We start from the raw sequence: 24086 nt of genomic DNA on the forward strand, positions 1-24086 counted from the left end.
ATTTGTCAACCAGGATCTCAGCATGAAAAAAAAAAAAACAATCATTTTTACAGGAGCAATTGAGTCTAATCCATTGTAATTGGCCATACTGTAAGTTATCTCTCAGGCTTTTTGGGAGAAAGCTGGAGTAATGCAACGCCTTATTCCTTTCAGTTGGTTTACGATGAAGGGTTGTTAGTGATCTGCCATCAGCAGCAACGATTTCAATATCCCAAAAGCTTATAGACTTCTATCATCTCCTATCCAGATACATAGGATATCATCTATGTACTGGAACCTGCTAGTGATTTGTGGTTGTTAGTATGGATGAATTGTTCTTCAAAACGAGCCATGTAAAGTATTGCAGCTCTGGTGTGAAGTAACAACCCATCGCTGTTCCTTTAATCTGAAAATAATATTCATCCTCGATTTTGAAATAGCTTCTTCTCAAAGCCAACCGTGCCAACTTGATCAAAACATCAATAGGGACGCAATGAGGTGTAACTCTTTCTTCCAAGTATGATTAATTGGCTTCCAGCCTATCCTCCTGAGGAATTTGAGTACACAGAGAAACTCCATTAGTTCAATTTTGTCAATTACGCATGTTGTATCTCTAAGGTGTCATGAAACTTTCGGAACTAAAGGTTTTAGGAATGTATCTACATATTGACTAATTGGTTCCAACACAGAGTCACAACCTGACACAATTGGACGCTCCAGTGGGGATTTCCCATTCTTGTGGAGTTTTGGAAGAAAATGAATCACAGAAATCCGCGGGTTAAATTTTTTAAGGAATTCAAACTCCTTTGGGCTGATGTAACCATTTTTTAAGGTTCTTTGAACAATTGCAGACATTTTGTCCGTAATGTCCTTTGTAGGATCTGTGGTTGTCTTTCGATAGTGATCTTGATTCAGAATTTGTCTGTAGCCTTCTTTGATATAATCCTCTGTAGAGCGCCCGACAATAGCACCACCCTTGATTAACAACAATAGTTTCATCATTATGAAGATTATTGGGGGCTTTACATTGATTTGAAGTGAGATTATTCCTAACAAACTCTTCTACTTGCTCTCTGGTTGACTAATAGCCGAGAAGACAGCCTGTTCAAATGTTAACACCCCTTTCAGAAAACAAATTAGGAGAAGGGCAGGAAGTTACTTTGTTGTGAAGCCAGAAGGTTCATCAGATTTTAAAAAAATCATGATTGAGAAAAAATGCTTTAAGGCAAATTTTCCGGTAAAACTCCATTTGTTCCATTTTAATTTTAGGAAAGTCAGTATGTCAAGTTGATACAAATGAGAGACCTTTCTCCAGAACACTTTGCTCCACTGGTGTTATGATCCTTTTAGACAAGTAAAATATGGATGATTATTGATTCTTATAAAATTGGTGATTTGTTTTCAACATTTTCCAGTGTGGATTGGAAGTTCAGTGATAGAACGGCGAAAGCGGTGAGGGAGGTGGAGCTCCTCATCGCAAACTCATTTGCAACAATGGACCATGGATTCTCCTCCGATGCCAGTTCGGTGGCAGGCACTTTGGAGGTGTCATCAAACATCGTGACCCGAGGACTGGAGATAACGCCACAGCTAGCAGACAACCTAGAGTTCTGATCTGGCTCCTTCTTCAGTGCTGATGGGCACCCTGGATCCCAAGTTTGTCCCCTGGATGCGGTACCTGCATAGTGATGTCAGAGGGAGCTGGGCACACGGGTCCGGCATGGCTGTCATACTTATAGGAGGGTGGCCAAACAGTTACTGAGTACCTATGAGGGCACCACACCCCTAGAGGACAACTGAATTAGTAGTTGTGGAGGAAAGAGAACTGTTTGATTAACTTTATTGTTGCTAATGTTTATGTGGGGAGTTTCGGCTGCAGACCCTCAGTCTCATCGGCAAGGGGGAAAGTTCACTTTTATTTCTGCTATGAATACATTGTATTTTCTTCAATGTACCTTGAAAAGTAGGGCCGATGCGACACAGTAAGGATAACATTATGGGTACTAGATACTGGGGGTTGCGACACTAGGACAACAAACATGAGGGGTGACCGAAGGCCACTAGCCTTTTTATCCTGGGGTTGGGCTGTAGAGCGGATACAACATACATGCATATTCAGCGGACGTTTTCCACACTTCAATATATGTGCCTGATGTTGAACGTTCGAAGTATGACCAAAACCCCAAAGCACTGTAAAATGCAAGCATATCTTAAGTGCTGCCATATACATGCTGCAATTTTACAAGAGGCCCAAGTCATGCAATCACCAGGGTGAGAACTCGATGGAGAGGTCAGATGTTTGCTACCACGTTTTCAGCTTATGCTAAATGAGTGTTAATATGGATCATTCCGGGCACCCCATACATAGTGGAGTCTCATAAAAGTGACACTGAAGGCCGATACGTGATCCTGGAGGGGCAGCTCAATTGCTTCCCACCTGTGATTGCAGGGAAATATAGGGTAACTGGCATTCTTTGATTCTCTTACTCCTGCCAAGCTGTGGGACCCCCAATCCCTGGAGAGGTGGGGTGGTGATTATAACTGTGTGCCGGAGATACACATGGATAGATCAACCCCTGTCATGCAGGGTGCAGAATGTCTCCATGCCACATGTCACTTACAGGGGTGGATTGCACGCCACTGCCTATGCAATTTCTGGCAACTGCACAACCCTTTGATAAGAGAACACTCCTATTACTCACCTGTTTATGACACTCAAACGAGGTTAGACCTGTTCTTATGCAGCAAGTCATGGGTGGGAGAGTCAGGTGTCTTGAATACCTGACAGGCACCATCTCTGATGATTCACTGCTGATGCGCACGCTGTCTTGGGGCAGAGAACAAATCATGATACCCAGCTGGTGGCTCAAACCAGAGGCCCTTTGTCCCCCTCCATATAGGGATGACCTTGCTAACCTAATTGATCTGTTTTTTGCATACAACCACAAGACAGCAACATCTATGGCTCTTAAGTGGGATGCTCATAAGGTAGTGGTAAGGGGCCATTGCATGGGGGCCACCTGGGTGGTTCGAAGAACACTGAGAGCTGACCTTTTTTGTTTAGAGTGAGATGAGATGCCTGGAATGGGCGACTGCATGTCAACCTGATCATGTGGAATGGTTGCGCACTTTGAGGGGGGGATATGGAAACTCAGAAACAATTTTAGGGGAGCATGATTATAGGAGACGGTTAGCTATGATGCATACAGAGGGAGTCCGCTCTGGTACATTATTGGTGAGGCTAGTTAGGGAAGAAGCGCAGAGAAACCCTATAGATGCCATATACTTACAAGACAGTACAATAGTGAATACACAGACAGCCATCGACTCTGCCTTCAAAGATTATTTTCAATTATTGTGTCAGGCTACTCCTCCTTTCCCAGTGGACCACATGCTTGCATAGCTAAATGACCTGGCAGGGCCCACGCTCTCGCTGACATGCACATAAGACTTGTAGGCCATAAAACAGATTGCACGTAATAAGACACAGGCAACTGATGGCCCATCTATTGAATACTATGCACAAAACATAGCCACATTAGCGCCCAAGCTCCTGGAGGTATTTATTGAGGCACACCAGATGAGTCAGTTGCCCCGCACACTTAGGGGGGCATTGATAGTGGTCCTACTGAAACCTGGCTATGAACCATTAGATGTCTGATCACATCGGCCTTTATCCGTATTGCAGTTGGATTGTAAAATCCTGGGGAAATTATTAGCCAACAGGCTGCTTCCTGTTATTTATTGACTGGTGCAGATGGATCAATTGGGGTTTATCCCTGATCAAAATACCTATCCAACGATTGCTCTGGCTTATGGATTTTGCTCCAGATCAAGGCCGGAGAATGTGTGTAGTGTCCTTGGACATAGAGAAGGCTTTTGATACCCTGGGATGGGGCTTCCTTGTAGCAACGCTCAAGCAGATGGTATTCACACCTGCTTTTGTGAGCTGAATCATGACTCTATACAGCGGCCCGATGGCGAGAGTGTGCACAAGAATCACTATATCGGACGCCTTTACTATCCACAAGAATAACAAATGTCCATTGTCACCTCTATTGTTCACCCTAACTATGGAGCCTTTGGCATGTGGACTAAGGCTTTAGGCGAAACAATGGGGCATACCAGTTTGTGGTGAGTGTCATATGATCTCACTGTATGCAGGCGATTTGTTGGTGTTCCTGGGCAACGCTCCCCCTCCCCTCTCCCGATAAATTAGTTCTGGTGGTTGATTTTGGGGAGATATCTGGCTTGCGAGTCAATTGGGGCAAGTCCTGTATATACCCGATGGCACCTGTGCTGGTCCTGGAAAGGGGTCTCCTCCATGCTTGTAGATTAATGTGGTGCTATGACACGTCTAAGAACTTGGGAGTACAGATCTATCACAACCCAGTTGGCCTGAAAGTAGGTAACGTATATAGGATCTTGAGGTGGATCTGTCGGTCTCTCCTCTTTTGAACTTCCCTCCCACTATCGCCAGTGGGACAAGTTGCAATAGCTAAGATGCTAGTGTTGCCTTGGCTACTATACTATTTCATAGCATTTCCATTATATATATACCTAAGACCTTTTTTAGGGACGTGCATAGCCTACTTACAGAACTGATTTGGGGTGGGGGCAGAAGACTGGTGACCTTTCAGGTATTACAGAAACCACAGTCGGAGGGAGGGCTTAGTGAACCCAGTTATGAATGTATTATGTGGTGGCTCAACTCCAGTGACCAATGTGGTATCTTGGGACCGGTGATTGCCTCGAAAGACCGCAAATCCAAGGGGCACTAAATCGAGTCCCCCTACATACTTGGTTAGCATCACTGAGGCTCCAGCACTTGGTGGAGAGCAGGCAGATGAAGGTAGCCCGTTTGTGCTTGGCAGGAAATGTACTGAATCATGGTGGTGGGTTACCTTATTCTCCCTTGGCCCCACTTTGGCAGACACCGTGTCTGAATACAGTGGCCTGCTGTGTTGTTGTAACCACCTGACATATGGTGGGCCTTGCTACCTTGGGTGCTCAAAACGAAGATAGAGCCCTTTTGTCATTCCAGAAACTCAGAGATAAATATAATCTCCTGATTGGTCACTTTGTGACATATTATGCGATACAGCGACAGATGCTAGCCACATTGGGGGCAGATTGTAGAGAGTCTCCTCGTTCCCCGATACTACACACTCTGCTCACCTATGGGGGATCCAGAAATGCCGGCCGTAGCATTTACTTAGCCCTGCAGCACACAGAACTCAAAGAGCTCACACGAGCACAGGCGAGATGGGATACAGTGTTGTTTGTTCCCTGGGCCTTGACTTGACTGATGAACAGTCGAACTGTGTGGTGTGCCAGATGAATGAGGTGTCTCACAAAATGCGGTTCCATTATACACAGTTCAGTTACCTGTATCAGACACATCTTTCCCCAAATTGGATAGCTCAAATGTTCCCAGGGGCAAATTCAGCGTGCCCCCAATGTCACACTCTGAGGGCAAGCTTTTCTCATATGACCTGGGACTGTCAACCACTCAAGCATGCTTGGACTCAGATTGTGATATCACAAGTGAAATTATTGATCATAAATTGGGTCTCACTCCGGAATCATGTTTACTAGGGGAGCGTACGACAACGCTAAATGTAAAACACACACACACAAATGTATTGACTTAGCTTTTATTATCGTTAAGCGTCAAATAGTGACTGCACTGAAAGGCACCGGCTGCCCCTCATGTGAGGGAGTGGCTGAAAATGATTTTGATATGGACACAAGTTGAAGCTGATTATTACCTGAAGCTGAAACTACAGGGTGTGCCAATTAAAGGAGGGGACTGTTGAGATATTTTTGTGATGAATGTGTAGACCAAGAACGACCAGCGCACCCCCTGAACATGGTTCTGGCAAAATGCGGACTTGATATCTCAATGTTGAGCAAATTCTCACAATAGGATTTAAGAATGCCCTGGTGTGTTTGACAGACTTGCAATACTTCAGAGAGATCAATACTTTTAAGCTACCTAGTTGAACTGTAACTTGGAATGTACGTGTCCTTTGTCATAATACCCTAACTGTTCAGAAAGCAGGAGTATCGCAGATGGTTCTGTCTCATTATTTCATAATGTACGTAGCACCGAAGAAAACTGTTTTGGTATTTTCATTATATGTTCATTATTTTTTCTGCATATACTTTTGGAATATCTTTCTTCAATGGCTCTGACATCTGTTATTTAGCTGCAATTATTAAATGGTATAGTAATCCTACAATTGAGATATTAAGTTATGTAAATTATGTACATCCTTTTTACTTGATCCATTGCATTTTGAACCTTGTGAATGGCAGCCACAGCTTCAGCATCAATAATAGGCTGTCCAAGTGCGTCAGCAGTCCTGGAAGTAGAGGTAATATTTGTGGATGCAGTATTGCATTCAATTTCTTCATTAATATTGTTCTCTTCTTCTATTTCTTTGTTCGGCGTTTGTAAGTTTGTCTGAAGGTAAGGCAATGCAATGTCATTTTTATACACATTAATTGCATGTTTATAACATCTTCTACTTTCCTTCATAGTTTAAATAGTTGATGAAGTACTAAATGGTATAGTTGTTTCTTTTGTACTGTGTCACAACGTAGTTTACGATTAATAATAAGAGCAGTTATACTATGACGTGTTAAACAACCATTGGTAACTTCTAGCCAAAATCTACCAGTGCTGATATCTTCTGTTAGATTGTTTCTATGTGTGTGGAACTGAACCACTTCATAGAAACACCGGCCCTGATTTAGAACTTGGCAGACAGGTTACTCTGTTACAATGGTGACGTCTACATCACACGTTGTTGATTCTTCTCCCTCCTGTCTTGTTGCTTCAATTTCCAATCTTCATTTTGCTTTAGCCAGAATCCCCTCTCTAACCCACTCTCAAAATCTAAATCCCATTATATTCAATGGGAATTAGATTTCCGTGGACAGGTCACCCGTCACTGCTGTGACTGTGTAACTTGTCAGTCAAGTTCTAAATCCGGCCCGTTGTTTTTCTAATAATAGACTTCTGTTTGGGTGCCCAACATATTTGTTTTAACAATGTCTTAGTTTGTGGGTTCCAAATGTGCATTGTATTTAAATTCAGGTAGGCTGTTCAGACTTTTTTGACATGATGATGAGATGCCAAAACTAAGCCACATTATTGCCTTTGTTTAATCATATTAGCTTGATAAGCGTAAACGGTCTCATGTTTCATTGCTACTAACATTATAGTGGGATATAATTTGTTAGCTAAATCAGTAATCAAATATTTCTTCACATACTTCCTTCTTATCTGTTTTTTCTGCCTTTGTAAAGCAGTAGGGACAATGGACAAAGTTTTTCTCTCGTCACAAATGTCCCTTCCTAATTGCGAGTCGCAGTGTGATGTATGATTGTTTTGTCACAGTGTATGTGGTCACAAATCAATCGAAGTTAGCACCAATTTCAAATTGTTGCTAACCCATTCACAAATGGGATCCCATCCACTTTGTGAATGGTAGCGAGGAAAACGGGCTGCATAAAAAAAAAAATATGCTTTATTTAAAAGCAGTCACAGACATGGTTGTCTGCTGTCCTCAGTAGGCCACCATCCCTGTGAGTGCAGCCATTCCCAATAAGGCCACAAATTGCGACCTACCTCATGAATATTAATGAGGTGGGTAATTTGCAACCCGATTAGGAATCATAAACAGTGTGAGATACACTGTTCTACATATGGTCTTGCACAAATTGCGAGTCGTAAAAATCTGAAGTGTACATCTGGCCCATGGAAACCCTGAGGTATCTGCAACAAATTACATATCCATGTTGGTATCTCACATATGTAGAATTAAAGAATTGTAGTCTAAGATTGTACGTGTTCTTGGTGATTGCTCATCTTGCTCATATAGGCCCTGATTTAAGAGGGCCTAGTGCCTCGTTAGCACCGCCTTTGCGTCATTTTTTACACTAAGGTGGCCTTTTTCCCACACCAGATTTACCAAGTGGAGCAATGCATGCATTGTGCCACTTTGTAACCCTTTGCACTACATTATGCCTGCGCCAGGCAAAATGTATGCAAAGGTGGTGTTGCCTCGTTAGGTGGGGGGAGCGAAAAAAATGGCTCAAAGAAATGTAAGAAATTTCTTTGCATCATTTTTTTCAGCACTTTTAAAAGGGGGTACACCATTAATCTTAATGAGCCCCTATGTACTGTTCAGGGTTAGCTCCAAAAATTTGGCGCTAACCTTGAACGGTACATCAGTAGCATCAAAACGTTTGATGCAATTGCCCCCTATCCTACGCCATGGTGCGCTATATCATAGATACAACGCATATATGGTGGCGTATGGGAGTGCTAAGATGCGCAGATAATGTGGTGCTGCACCCAGTGCAGCGCCACTTTCCTTAAATCTGCCTCGTAGTCTGTTCTCTGTTTTTGGGATGTCACAAGTCATATAACGTTCAATAAAATTTAGAACTAAGTCATTAGAGTTGTAATCAAACTTTGGTGCATCTTTGATCCAGAGACGTATATGAATGTGTGGTGCACCTCCTGCTTGATACTCTTTCCACCAAAGTAATCAAATACTTCTCCAAAGGGATTTTACTTTTTGTTCCTTAAGTAGTGAAGCATACTTTAACATCTATGTTGAAATAGCTGCAAACATTGTCGGGGCCCAAAGAACATATTTTTGTGGATGTTTTACAATTACTGTCTGTATTATTAGCATTAGCTTTGAGATGAAATTGATACAAACCATCCTATTTGTACTCAGCACAACTTAAAGTAATATTCCAAGCAGTTGGTACTAAATTTCTAAGCACACATTTCAATTTTCCATGTCTTCAAAACCAATCTTCCTTTGCCCCTTGTTGACATGGCATAATGGTGATTAAGTTATAATATAAATCTTCATCTTTCTTGTGCACCTTGAGCATGCAGGCCTTGGAGGTATCAGTAGTTTGAACTACCAGGATGACACTCTTGATGAATGTATTACTACATGGTCCGCCCACCTCAATTTTTCCCCCATGTGGCAATATCGAGCCCCCTATTGATGTTTTGGACTAATGTCAATAGGTGGTGTCCACTCTAAGAAACTCTAAGTTACTTTCCTTGCATGAGTGAAAAAGACTCATTCACGTCCACTTTTAAGTTTGTTAATATCAATTATTGTGATTATTAGTATAGGATACTCTCCTTGTACTAAGTCTAGGGATCTGCTTATTAAGGTCCTGATAAAAGATGTGTGAACCGGCTGGGTTAGGGTCACTGAAGCTTGTATATCATGATTGATTGTAGATCAAATAGATCATTGACATCCTCCTTTGATTTTAAGCGTACCCTAATTCCTGAGAATCAAAATAACTTAATAAGAAATGTAATGTAATTTTAATGACAGTTTGCACAGATCCCACTAAGCCTCTCACCTACATTTGTGTCTTCCTTGAGGAGGTAGAGCCCACTCCAAAAAACTAGGAATGTAGAGTGACAACCCAATTATGAAGTATGCCATTAGTTTATACCTTTAGGTGAGGGTAGCTTAAAATACTCATAGAGAATCCTGATCCACACAAGCATTTCTGGGACTCCACTTTTTGTGATCATTGAGAATCTTTTTATGGCCTTTTTTGCATTGTTAATTAGAGTTGTGATATTTCTATACTTTCAATCCCCACAGTTAAATTCTCTGTACAATAGGTCTGTTTTCCATGGAATTTAAAACATTCTATTTTGCTTCCACATACTTAACATTAAATTGAGATGGACAGTTCCCTTCTAGTTTTCTTTCAGTTGCTCTTTCCACATCTTTCTTATCTGTATTTATCATTGCATTTGGACTTCTACAAGTTGTTACCTTGTTTTATTTCTTTATATTCTCCTGGTTGCAAAAGATATATTATAGGCTTACTAAGAACCTATAGGAGCTTGCAGCCCACACCTTGTTTATTATTGATTAGATTTACTCTGGGCATTATTTACTTGCTTTGTAATGGATGGCCCTCCCGAAGAGCAAAGCCTCTTTACCATCTGTTTGATTGGCTGCCTTCAATGATTCCACTGCTCACTTTTAGAGAACTATTTTTCTTGTTGGTTAATCACTCCATGAGTGTGCCTGTGTTTTCCAGCTGTCTCCGTTGTGTTATTTATTCCCCTCCACATTGTTCTTTTTTGCCCTTGTGTTTCTCTCCCTCTAATGGCATTTGTGTTGCTTTCCTTCTCCTCTCCCTCTTGTTGCTTCTCACCCAGATCACTGTGTTAATTCTCCTCCATCCTGCCTTGTTGCGCTAGTACTCAGTCTTCATTTTGCTTTAGCCCAAATCCCCTTTCTAACCCACTCTACCAATATGGTAATTTGTTTATCTTTTTCTCTCTGTTTTATGAAAGGGCAGTTTCAAACAACTTCTTTATTTACTACTCCATCAAGGTTCATTAAAAAAAACAGTGTGTCATTTTCTACTCATGCACAGGCTTGTTGGATGCAAGAGCCCACTTAAAAAAATAAATTTTTAGCCATACTGCACGGCAACCACAATCATATGCAGCCTGGCTAAGAAAATATTTGTGAAGCCAATAGGTCTCATAGAGACCACCTATTGGCTTTGCCAATATTTGTTATTGTTTAGTTCTGTACCTTTAAAAATCCTGGCCTAGCGTGCGGTGCTAAGGAACCATGGTACCCTCGCCGTCAGAGTCTGCTCAGGAATCTTTATTTTCTCTATCTAATTAGCGTTACAACATAGTGGTAGTTGATATAGTGGATGCAATATAAAAGTGATATTAAAATAATACATATGATGTAATATATTTAACCTCCACCTATTTGTTTGCAAAGGTGCCTAGCATACTCCCAAAAAGTCATTTAAAGGATATATTTAGATTCCTTGAATGTAGATTAATTATGTGGATATATTGAAAATCTAGGTTGTGTCTATCCTCTACCCAACATGACCACCCTTCATTTAGAGAAATGCTCAGTGTATAAAATTAAACAATATAAAATATAATCATTAAATTAAATGCACTCAAATCACATGCTTGTGTTCTTCAATTACAGATGTCACACTTTGTAGAGCTCTTCAATGCACTCCTTATACATCTCAATGACCACAGAACGCTTCAGCTTCAAAGTGGGACCTGTGTCAAAAGAAAAGAAGAGAAGAGTGTTAAAAAAATAAGGCTAGACCAAAGTAAGTAAAATGTGAGCCTGTGGCAGTAAATTGTAGTGTGACAGTGTCTCTTGTAAGTAAGTTAGCAAAGGATATCTTGCCTAGCCTTGTGGTGGTGGTCAAACCGCCACGGCTGTGGAGGTCCGACTGCCACATTACAAGGCTGGCGGGCTGGCCTGCCAACCGATCTCGGTCTCTGCCTGGATCCAAGATCCCGACATGCTGATGGTGGTCTTGGTTGTAGTCAGCCAGGGCCGCTCTGAACTCAGCACCACCCTGCTGATTACAACCTTGTTCTCCGCCAGCCTTTTCATTGTAGTTTTACCACAATGAAAAGGCTGGTGGAGAACAAGTGTAGGGGGCCACAAGGGGACTTCCAAGGAGTTAAGCTTTGCATCTTGACTAATGTTTGTATGATTGTATATCAACAGAACACTAATCATTGTACAATTCAACTATCTTGAACATAGACTACAGGTATTCCTAAATTGAACCTTATAGTATAACTATTATTCTTTTTCATTATACAGATAACCCTAGTTCCCTTGGGCATATATGGTTGTCCTTGATTGGTTTATATGGTAAGGGGCAGGCAGTAGCCTAGAAAGACATTGTAGTGGTGATATCCCTGTATTACACGCTATAACAGTGTTCGAGGGTACGTCTAGAGAAACTTTATATTACTCTGAGCAATACATATCAAAGATCCTGGGGTCAACTTCCCATCTGGCATCAAGGGACACCCCTACCACAAATACCCACACTGACCTTAACTAATTAAAGAAACTTAACAAAAAGGCAATTAGGAGTGAACAGAATTGTGAACTATTGAGTATTTAAAGACTGACATTATTTCTGTAGGATTCCAAGTGAGAGATATGTCAATTATTTTTGCTAGGCGTTGACATAACTCTTGTAATTTGTGTAGCATAATCACATTGAATTACCCAAAAATTCATCAAGATTACACAGAATGCAAATTATTCTGCATTTAGCACTTTTTTCAAGGTACAAAAATGCCTTGCTCACATTCAAAGTGGACATGATGATGCATTTTGCTCTAAGGAATAGCAGTAAATACAAGAACACATAGAGAGCATGAGGAGTTGCTCGCAATCACTAAATGTACACCTGCGGTAGGATTTTCCCCCCAAAATACTGTTTATGACAAATGAGGGCATAGACACATTATCATCTGTAATTCTGCATAAAAATGTGATACAAATTATCAAAATATGTACAATTAGTTTGAGGTAATATGAAAATCCGCCCAGGTTTAAATTTTACTCAAAACAAGAACTTTAGAATTTTTTTTGTTTCATTGGGAATAAGTGTTAATGTTATTGGATGGTGATGGGCATAGAAACGTCTCTAGAGAAATTGAATGCACTGAAACAACACATCAATGACCTGGAAGGCACGCTTAAGAGTGATAATGCTGTTTAAAATGTGAATGCTGTCATAGACACCCAACAGAAATCAATTGTCAATTTCCATTCTATGAACCTGGGTAAGAAAATAGACAAGGTACAGAAAGAAAAGGCATACATTAAGTAGGGCTGGGTGATAATGCATTACATCAGAGTACTCATAGTAAGGTCAGTATTTATAAGTTACTTTTGTGATGCAAAATTACTGAAATTGAGCAATTAATCCATATTGAGTAATTAAGAGTCATTTTGAGCAAAAGTCTTACTGTAGGGGTACAGGAACAACAATCTAAGAGATAGCGAGTGGCTTCTGGCCACTGCTGTTCATGGCCGAATGGTTGTGGAAGAGCTAGATGGAGTTGATGACAGGGTAATAAATGCCAGCTAGGGAAGATGCAGGCTCGCAATCAATATTACACTTGGTAGAGAGGCCCCCTCATGTTTAACATCACTGAACAGGTAGTAAACCATGTTGAGGAATTGATACTCAGTAAAGACCTTGGGTTTGGTATCACAGAGAAACTAGATTTCTTTAAGATCAGGGTGAACCTTTATAGTTTATTGAGGATGAAACATTTCTTCAAATAAAAACCTGAACCTCTATGTATGATGGGTATAAACCTTTCTCTCTGTTCTACATTTCATCCAACCACACACCAAATGAGTGCAGACATCATTGCATTTGAGAAGACAGTTCTGACACAAGTCAAGGAATTTAAAAAAAGGAGAACATGTATTCAGTATATCGAAAAATGGATCGGTCGCCCTGTCCACTTCACAGCAACATTCAGAGAGAACCAGAAAACCAAATGATAAAGGTGGGGCCATATTAAAATAGAACACAGGATACGATGAGGCAGAGATACAAAGACAGCTCAGTGATGTGAGACATTACACAAAACTGACACACAACCACCTCAAACATATTCAAGAGATATTGAGGATGTATTGAAGGATGTTTGAGGATGGCATCTTTGACAAAGAACAAGAATTCTAACAATCACACCTGATGACAGCCATAATGTACATGCTGTGCAAATACCACAAGGACATTCACAAATCACCAAGTAGGCCCATAATGTCTGGGTGTTGTCTCTGCTAGAACTATCATGCTAAGTCTACATCAAAGGAGAAGTTCCCAAAATGCATTCATATGTAAGAGACAGTATGCAATTAATCAGCACTAGATAAGGGTTATGATATGTTATTCAGAAAGATATTATTGGCACCTTGGATGTAGAATTTCTCTACACCAATATCCCCCCGGCTGAAGCCATTGAGGTAGTTGAGAAATCCATCTCAGATACAGACAAGAAGACCCCCTTACTAAATTAATTCTGGAACTAGCTGAGATTACATAAAAAAGAAATCCCTCATGTTTAAGAGCAATTACCATGAGCAGTTCAAAGTGGCAAATTTGTTTGTGGGTACATTTGAAAAATCCTATTATGTCCCATATAGACAATCTTTTCAAAGACAAATAGCCTCATTATGAGTCTGGGGGTTGGACAAGCAACTACTTGGTGCAATACACCAGAGACTATCTGCTCCTCAGACACCAAGTGACACCGGACCTTGTTCACACTGGCTCCAGTATCCCTGAGAACTTCTACCCTCTGTCCATTTATGGTCACCTACTGCCTGCATTTTTTAGTGTTATCAGGCATTAGGTTTCTCTGGACCATCTCTCTGTCCCTTAGTGAGACAAAGGTCATCTTGGTTGGTTCCCCACACCCACCAGGGATCAACACCTCCACAAGTGCTACACCGGTCTGCCCACTGATGGGTGGCTGTGTCCACTTGGGACATTTGCGATCCCTCTTCATGTGACCCATCTGGTCACAAGCAAAGCATTTACTGGGTCCCGCCTCTGCAGGCTTTCCTGAAGAGGTCCATGGTTTCTTATCTGCTGGGGTGGGAATTTTTACCCTGGGTACTAGATTGGGGCCCTTTGGAGAACTACTTTTGTTTACCCTTGTCCCCCCACTCTGTTGCTGGGGACCCTGCCCACCTTTAGCTGAGTCTCCCCCATACACATTGTGGACCCTGGTACTCTCCCAGCGGTCAATCTGCATAGCAAAATTCCTGGGGTTAATCAGCTTACTATAAGCCAAGTACTGGTGCAGCTCTGCAAAACACATACTAGACAAGTGATCCCATGCAATTGAGTTGTACAACCCCTGAAAATATGTGGCATTACTGCCCTTCACCCAACCATCCAGTGCCCTCCAAAAATAATCCACACATTCTAACCAGGTCTGTGAATCAGTTTTCTTACTCCCTCTTAACTGATCCATGTACTTGTCAGGAGTGAGACCATACCTGGTGAGAAGGGCCTTTTTTATGTCAGAATAGGTGAAGTTGTACCCCATACACCAAAGCTAACAAAGTCCCCCTCCCCTCTTCTGTGAAGTGGTTTCACAATCCTGCTCCCCAATTCGTCTCAGGGACCCCATTCATGTGGATAGATGCCTCACATCTTTGAAACTACCTCTGGATATCTTCTCCCTTCTTGTACTCCCTTCCTACATTCTTGGGAATGTGGACTATCCTATCTGCCCTCCAGCTCTTCTGAGGTCAGACCCTTGGAAACACTACTGCTGTCTGGCACAGGAGATACATCCCCCTGGCAGCTCCTGCACCCTCAGCACATCTTTCTTTGGATTTGGCTCTACAGTCTCCCCAACTGGATCCTCAGAATGCCCACTGGCATTTCTGGCTGCTACCCAGGCCCTCATCACCATTTGTAGCTCCTCCTTCTTGGTGATGCCTCTAACTTGGACTTTGAGGCTTTTGCAAACTGACTTCAGTTCCTTCATGGTGAAGCTTTCCAACCTAACATCCTCAAAAACCAAATCCAGGAATGTAATTGATGATGTTCTTGACTGAGACATGCTGTAGTAGGAAGTTCACTTGAACTCAAGGCAAAAAATAGATCATAGGAAAAATCCACAACTAAAAACCTGTATGTGGTACATAGAGGTCTGCGATATGGTAGTAGTGTACACCAATCACAGTAGGCCAAGTGCAAATTCCACTTCAAAGTCCTAATCCTCACCGCTGACAACCAATGTTAGAAATGGGATCTCTAGTTGGCAGTCTGTTTGCACCCTGCCCAAATAGGGACCCTCACTCTAATCAAGATAAGGGAGATGCCCAGCTCAGATAACCCCTGAGCACCCCCTTGGTAGCTTGGCACGAGCAGTCAGGCTTATCTTAGAAGCAATGTATAAAGCATTTGCGCATAACACACAGTAATACAGTTAAAACACTAAAAAAGGACACCACACCAGTTTAAAAACAAATCCAATATTAGTATGTGTAAAACAAGACCAAAACGAGAAAAATCCAACATACAATAATAAAGATATGAATTTTGCTAGAATTAACTTAAAGGTACAGTTCCTTGAAGTTGATAGCTCCATCTAGGGCTATCACGGCGTTGTGAACAACAAATCCAACAGTTCAGGCTGACCACAGCATCGTGGAACAGCTAGGGTGTCGGGAAGACCTACAAACAGCACCTTGGAAATGCAGGACATTGCGATCCTTGCGATGAGATCTGGAGTACGGCATCACTGGTATTGTTGGCGTTGGTTCCGGAGGTCAGTGCCGGGGTCATTGGGCCCTTGAAGTCTCACGTGTTGCAGATTGAACTCCAGGCAGATGATGAAGTCAGGAACGCTGGCGTGGATGGCATCGGGGTTGAGGTACGAAGCAGGGTGATAAGATGTGCATTGCCCACAGGTCACAGTGCAGGCAGCGACTCGGTGACAGCATCCTGCGGTGTCGGTGAGACCAGGGCTGCACTGTGAAGTGGGGCGGTGCAACCTGTGATGTCTCCAGGTCACGATGCAGGCAACGTTGTTGTTGTTGCTGAAGCACTGTCATCAGTAGGCTTAAGGCGGTGGTGCATCGTGTGGCAGGCACTGCGCCGCACCCTCGGTTCACGGTGCAGACAGGGGCATCTGTTGACGACATTGGAGTCAATGACGCTTGCGTCAGTGGATTGGGGATGTGATGCGGGATGGTGCTTCATGTTCCTCACGACTGGTGTCCACAGGCAGTGGAGCCAGTGTCAGCTTGGAGCGGCAGTGCTGGGGATGCCAAGGCTGCGGTGTGACCAAGGCAATGCGGAGTGCGGTGCCCACAGGTCACGGTGGAAGTAGCGGCTCGGTGACGTCATCGGTGAGACCCGGGTTGTGGTGCAATGTACGCCACGGATCCGTGTGGCGTCGTCAGGTCACAGTGCAGTCAGTGGCATTGTTGACAGTGTTGCAGTGGTTTTTCTTCTGCTGCAGCACAACGCACACAGTTCCCAGTGCTGTAGACAGATGAAGGTGAAGTCTTTGATATCCCTGAGACTTTCAAAAGGAGGCAAGCTCCACCCCAAGCATTTGGAGAAACCTCACAAGCAGAATACCCAGCAATGTCCAGTCTTTGCCCTCTTTAAGGCAGAAGCTGTAACTGCAGGCCAACCCAGCAAATCACACACAGCAAAGGGGCAGTACTCGTCCTCCAGCTCTTCAGCTCTTCTCCTTGACAGATGTTTCTCTTGATCCAGAAGTGGTCTAAAAGTCTGGGGGTTTGGGTCCACTACTTGTACCCAGTTCTGCCTTTGAAGTAGGCAAACATCAAATGAAAGTCTCTGTTGTTGACAAGATCCTGCCTTGCCCAGACCTGGCCCCAGACACACTTCAGGAGGTCAGAGACCGCATTGTGTGAGGGCAGACACAGCCCTTTCAGATGTAAGTGGCCACTCCTTCTTCCACTCTAGCTCAGATGGCTTATCAGGATATGCAGGATACATCCTACCTCCCTTTGTGTCACTGTCTGGAGGGAATTTACAACAGACCAACAGTCAGTCTGACCCAGGCGTGGAATACACAAGCAGGCAGAGGCACAGAATGGTTTAAGCAAGAAAATGCCCACTTTCTAAAAGTGCCATTTTCAAACTAACAATCTAAAAAACAACTTCACTATAAGGTATATTTTTAAATTGCACCCTGCCCTCGGAGCTACCTAGGGCCTACTTTGGGGGTACCTTACATGTACAAAAAAGGAATATTTGACCAGGTCGAATTCGCAGTGCAATAGTGCATACACAGATACTGCAGTGGCAGGCCTGAGACATGTTCACAGGGCTACTCATGTTTCTTGGCGCAATCTGTGCTGTAGGGCCACTAGGATTTACAGTCCCTGGGCACACATAGTGCACACTACTAGGGACTTACCCCTTAATCAAATATGCCAATCATGGATAAACAAATAACCAATGCAATTTAGATAGGGAGCACTTGTACTTTAGCACTGATCAGCAGTGGCAAAGTGTGCAAAGACAATAAACTAGCAAAAACAGAGTCCAGCATACCATAAAAACAGGAGGTCATGAGGCAAAAAAACAGAGGAGACACAACAAAAGATGCCAGGTCTAACATCTACTCATTACTGGAGCACAGAACCATAGCCAACACCCGCATACTCATTCTTCTGCCCCTATGTATACCATAGCTTTTCTGCTCACACCTCCAACTCAGTGCCTCTGTCAAGGCCCACACATCTGTTCCTCCACCTTTACATATACTATAGCATTTCTGCAGACAACTCCACCTCAGCGTCTTTGGCAAGGCCCACACATCTGTTCCTCCACCGTTATGTATACTGCAGCTTTTCTGCTCACACCTCTACCTCAGCAGAGTTTCACGAGCCTGGTGTCGTCGCTGTGGATCATCTCCAAAATGAGGTATATTTCCTTTGCTTGGGTCTGTCCCACCTGCCTCCCATTCAGGGTTTCAGCTTTCGACATCCTCCATATCTCAGGCCTGCCCCATATCACATACTTCGCAACCATGAAATCCCTGATCTACCCCAGGACAGGCCAAGATTGGCCAGGGTGGAACCTGGCAATGCTGCAAAGGCCTCCTCTGTTTGCAGTAGAGGTAAAGTTCCGGTGCAGATCTTCCCATTTCTATGATAGTGCCTGGCAGGGCTAGCACATGTTGTGGTATAGTTCCAGACTCTCCAGGGCCTTTGATGTGGTCTGTGCCAGCCTGAGTGCAGCCTTAGACATACTGTTTTTTTCCGGAGTCAGTCTGTGGCATTCTGTGCCTTAGTAAACCCAAGTTATGGAGCAGGCCTTTCTATGCCCTGGGGTATCTATCTATACCCTAGCACCTCCACTCTTGCCTATGCCCTAGGCTATACAGGTGATATGATTTCATAGAAAAACAATTTCATGAAATATCATTACTGAGAAACCATTTCACCTGAATTGGTTAATGGAAATTTTCAGGATGAATGGCATGTACCATTTCATAGAAACTGATAAATACAATATCTTTTCTTTTGAAAATTGGCTTTTGCATGTTTAATTTTTAAGGTGCAAATGCAATGGTTGCAAGTCTTACAGAAACATGTTCGTCTCCCCACCAGGCCCATTACAAAGTTTCCACTAAGCTGACCGGCGGAAACCAATGGCCAGTGGAAACTATGCGGCGGCATTGGTCTCGGCTCCACATGGAGCTAAGGCCAATGCCATTGCAGAGGGGGCCCCCAGCACCATTGGAATGCGCTGCGTCTGCAAAGCAGACAGTACGCATTCTGATAGTGCTGGGCAGAGGGGTGCCCTGCACTGCTCATGCCATTGACATGGGCAGTGGAGGGCCCCTACTGTTGTCCCAGGCACTGGCTTTCCACCAGCCTTTCTATGGCAGGGTCCCCGCCATAGAAAGGCTGGTGGAAAGCTGAGTTATAATTAGCCAGTCAGCGCTGAGTTTATCACCACCCTGGCTGAGTACAACTCCGGCAATCTTATTGTGGTGTCAGATTATACATGATGGTTCTATAATGGGCTGATACACAAGGATCCTTCACAGTAGTGGCAGTGGCTGTGCAATCAAGCCAGAACCTCTACAATGAGAAACTGCAGTGCAAAGTTTCAGTCACAATTGTGGGGCCTTCTCTGTGACTGTGGAGGTTCTTTGTAAATCAGGCCCAAACACGTTATTACAAATTTTTTTAATATGAAGTGCAATTGTGACTATAGAATGAATTTCAAGTTTGTGCGCATATCTATGGCAAATTCTACTCTCACATGTTTAATTTCGTCTATCACATTGCAAGTCCCAGAATCCAAAGTACTGCACATTTTAACTTGCAATTAGCTCTTCAGACAGAGTTAGCCATCTCTGCTGGTGATTTCATTGACTTTTGTAACTAGCACATTAAATTGTGCATGAATTTGTAAGCATCATAGTTGCATTGCTTGTGTAATTAAGTTGTTATACTAAAAGTTGTACATCTTCATTTGTTGTGTTTGCCTGTATAATTCTTCATTTAATTTCCACATAAAGCCAGAGTAAACCTACCCACTGGAGCAGAGGTCGCTGCTCTTGCAGGAAGTCAACATCATGAGGCAGATCAACTGCTACCACCTGCACAAACTGAGGTACTGGGTTTTTCAGAACCGGTACTGATCCGGTAACCCAGCGGTGCCAGGGTACACCCAAAGACCTCGGGTACTTTCCTGATTCAGACCACAGAAACTCAGAGTCTTCTAGGTGAAGTCAAAGATCGAATTTATTGGCTGCAACCAAGTGACAAGCGTCCTAGAAGTACAACAGCACGGTTTGTATGTTCTCAGGAGACTGTGTCAATGCAAAGTCAGGTTTCCTTATATACAGTTTTTTAAGCTTCAGGCAAACATTCTTGACATTTTGGTTGGTCATTCACATGTTTTCACTACAAAGGAAAAAACAGTGTCATGATGAAACCTCATATTTCATGTCATCCAACCCATAATAAATTACCCGGCAAGGCCTAGTATTTTACATCAGATAAGTGTGGGCCCCTAATAAAAACGGGCACCTCCCCTTCGTAAAGTAAGAAGAAGAAAAGAGCAGGTGCAGGTGTGAGCAAGTTAGGCAGGGTGTGTGAGCGATAATAAGGGTTTTATGGCCTGGTGTGCCTTGATGCTATCTGATTTGGCCACTGGGAGAGGGACTGACCAAACAGGTTTGGCCTGAGGCAATGGTTCCAGCTTGCCCAGGTCAGAGAAAAGTCAATCAAGGTGTACGTGTCCTTGGAATCAAATCTGACTGTATTATAAGCCTATGTGAGGGCAACTTTTAAAAATGGCTGCCGTGTATAAAATGGGAGCCACGAGTGCAGGACGAAAATGGCGATTTCGAGGTGAAAACGCTGCTGGAATTGAGCGAAAATGCTCATGCTTAGTGTACTAGTCATTATCGGTCTTTTGATACTAAAATCGTACTGCTGTGGCAAAGTAAATTACATGGGTCCAGAATTTTTAGAACCACAAACCCTCCTTTTGCCCTTACATAGGCAATAAACCTATTCTCATGCTAATCTGAGTCCAGGTCTATGTTTATAAGGCCATGGAGATGTTGCTGGAGCAAAATTCTAGTACTTGGTAACTCTCTCTGGACAGTTCTCCTCGAACATGAAGTAGCACAAAAGGCCACATATGGCAGGACAAAATAAGGAATACCCCTATCTGCAGTAGGTGGCATAAGATCACACACCCAACAATTAGTGATGTTCACTACTAACTAGTGTTGATGCAGAAGCTGTACAAAAGAATTGCTTACGAATTCTGATCTTCTAACCTGCTCATGTTCAGGAAAAGGGTGAAAAGAGTGCAAAGAAACAATAGTAGGAAAAGACATAGGTTGGGAAGTGGGTGCAGAAGTCAATTGAGTAGAGAAAAACAATCCCACCCATAAATGACAACGTCATGTTTAAAAGACACTAGAAAACACGTTATTAAGAACATATAGACAACGGGAGAAAGTAGTGACCACTATTACAAATGAAATAATAATTTTTCACAACCCTAACCAAAAAGCAAATCCTAAAATTATCTAGTAACATTTTTAGGGCTCCTCTGCATTTCAGTAATTTTTGTATGTTCAGGTGGAACAGTGGTGACTCTCATCAATGCTCTAAGGTGAAAAGGGGGTACTCTTTCCACAGAAAATGGACTTTATTCTGCTTTTACTAAACAGAATAGTACTTTAAAACAATGCCAGAAAAACAATCAGTCTCCTAACACCTAGTCTATACAATCACACGGAAACCTCTTGTGAAACCAACTATGCCCAGAGTCCGTTCAAAAAGCCTCTCTGGCAGGCTTCTATTGTCCATCAAATTTTCTTTTGTTGTTTTCTTTCGCATGGGCCTCTCAATTCAGGCCTCTTCGTGAGAAAAGTACTGCTTAGTTGGAGTGCCCTCCTGGCAAACACCCACAGCTCACTCGAAAGTCTCAATGTCTTAAAGCAATGCACCAGTGTCTCTCCTCTGTGGCAGACACTACAAACAATGTGCTCTTCATTGATCAAGGGCACAAATCATCTCGTGCAGACCCAAGCACCATTAATTGGGAAATAGCTCAAGCTCAGCAGCACTTTCAGACTCCAACAATCATTATTTAGTGTCAGAGGACGCTCAAGCTGCTCTTTCATGGGCACCACAATATAGTGCCTTTTTCCAAACTTGAAATCTCCGGTGCACTGCCCTTCTTCCGTTGGAGCAAAGAAAAGGGGGTGTGTGGCCAAAACTCAGGCCAAGGGGCTCAAGGGATTGCACACTGTCAGAGGTTACCAGCACATGACAGGTAGAGAAATGAAACCTCAAAACAGCTCTGCCATCAACAACAGGAATCCTTCTCTTTAGCTCCTTTACACTGAAACTTTGGCTCTGCGATGTCCAACGCCGTCTGATGGAGCAAGTACGATACCATGCGCTGGCGATCACTGTCCAGCTTTGCTACTTTCTGGGTGCTGAGACTGTAGGGCCAAGACGTCCGTCTTTCATCTGTAGCTGTCACTGATGGGAATTAGGCTTAAATCAATGTCCTGCAGGTTATTATGACTTGATACCCACAGAATCTAGTGACGTAGGAAATGTGCCACAGTTGTTAGTTTCCTTCAATTTAGTAAAAAAAAACAGTTCATGGTTTTTAACAAGGGGACTGCAAGCAGGTGGTCTGCAATCTTCAAAGGAGTAGCCATACACCATGGGCATAAAATACAAAGACAAAGGCAGAAGGGCAAAACAGGGTCTCTAGCATCTTTAATTGGGTTCTCTCCATTATTCTCTGCCATCTATAGCTACATGAGAATTCTATCTGAATGGGTTTCCTCACACAGTGGCATTGTCTAATGGGGTAAACACATATTTGCCTCAATGATTAAGTCTAGGTGTTCCTCCTTACCTTAGAACATCTCAATAGAGAAATCACATGATACCGATTATCAGGGACATGTAGAAATCTTCCTTTAAAAACTGTGCATCAGGTGCACTATGCAATACATAGGCTAATAGTCAAATGTGCAAACAAAAAGACAAGAACTAGAGGGTCCTGATATTTGCATGATTAGGACACATCTGATCCCACCAAAAATTAAAGTAGCAGGAACAGAAGGGAACCGAAAACCAAATTAAAATAGACATTGAAAATTCGTCATGTTCAAAAAGGTAAACATAAGATATCTCCTATTGAGATGGAAAACTTGTCTTACTATAATATTGAGTCAGTTAACCAGTCTATCGCTACCCTGACAGTCAGGCTGAAAAACATTGAAGCAGGCCTAAGGTAAATTCTTGAAAACCAGTCTGGTCATACCAAAGGGAATTATACATAACATGGGGGTCCCTGGTACATCACTGCAGTCTGGAAATGTGAACCTGAACAATACATCAATAATAATAAAAGGGCTGACTGGTGAAAGGAATTTGAAAAAGAGAAATGGGACTAGGACATAGCTAAAATCTCAATAACTAAGCATGATGCGACATTGGTCAGGGGAAGTAACAAAAGAAAAAATCTATAGGAAGAACAAAAAAAATTATTTGGGTGATAGTCAGGCATGTGACACAACACCGAGAGTACGGGTGATACACAAAGGCCAAAGTTACACAAATTTTAACTCTACCGTTGGCGACTACACCATATACGTTACTCCTAGCTAATGTTTCAGTTCCTTCTTCAGGAAAAAATGAAAACCTGGTTTTCTTTTAAGGAACGAAAGCCATATGCTACTTAGGAAACAGAACATCATTAACTAATGTAATATAGAAATTAGGCCACCTTGAGTCACAGATCTATAATTTCATCCTTAGGTCCAATCAAGGCTACATAAATGTAGGGCTGCCTGTTCCTTTAAGGGAAGGGGCAGTAACGTGACTAACTGCAGGTGACACACTTTGATCCTGTATATCTCTTTTTATTTTCCTTCAATACCATTATAGCCAAATAGACATGCACTGGTGAAGTGTTGTCTTTTATGTTCACAGCATGAAATATCATTATCTGTGGAATTTAGTAACCAGAACAAGTTCAACCAACTGTTGCGTAGCGATGGACATCGTCATGACCATCCCCTCACAACACAGGGGAGCTTGTAATAGTATCAAAAGCAGCAACAAACATGCAAAAAACAAATAAAAAATTATAAAAACGCACAAAACGTCAAGCTATCAGATATACTTGCTGTGTATCAA

General features: G+C 42.6%; 1 protein-coding gene across 1 annotated transcript in view; it reads right to left on the bottom strand.

The window, feature by feature from the left end:
* Positions 1–10341: 10341 nt before the first annotated feature.
* LOC138257110 (long-chain-fatty-acid--CoA ligase ACSBG2-like) overlaps positions 10342–24086 on the bottom strand; it is a 293313-nt gene continuing 279568 nt past the window's right edge. Inside the window, exon 13 of the mRNA XM_069205886.1 lies at positions 10342–11101. Within this exon, the coding sequence (XP_069061987.1) occupies positions 11025–11101 (77 nt within the window). The 3' untranslated portion in view covers positions 10342–11024. The remainder of the gene's footprint in view (positions 11102–24086) is intronic.

Source organism: Pleurodeles waltl, chromosome 1_2 (assembly GCF_031143425.1).
Source record: "Pleurodeles waltl isolate 20211129_DDA chromosome 1_2, aPleWal1.hap1.20221129, whole genome shotgun sequence".
Lineage (NCBI taxonomy): Eukaryota > Metazoa > Chordata > Amphibia > Caudata > Salamandridae > Pleurodeles > Pleurodeles waltl.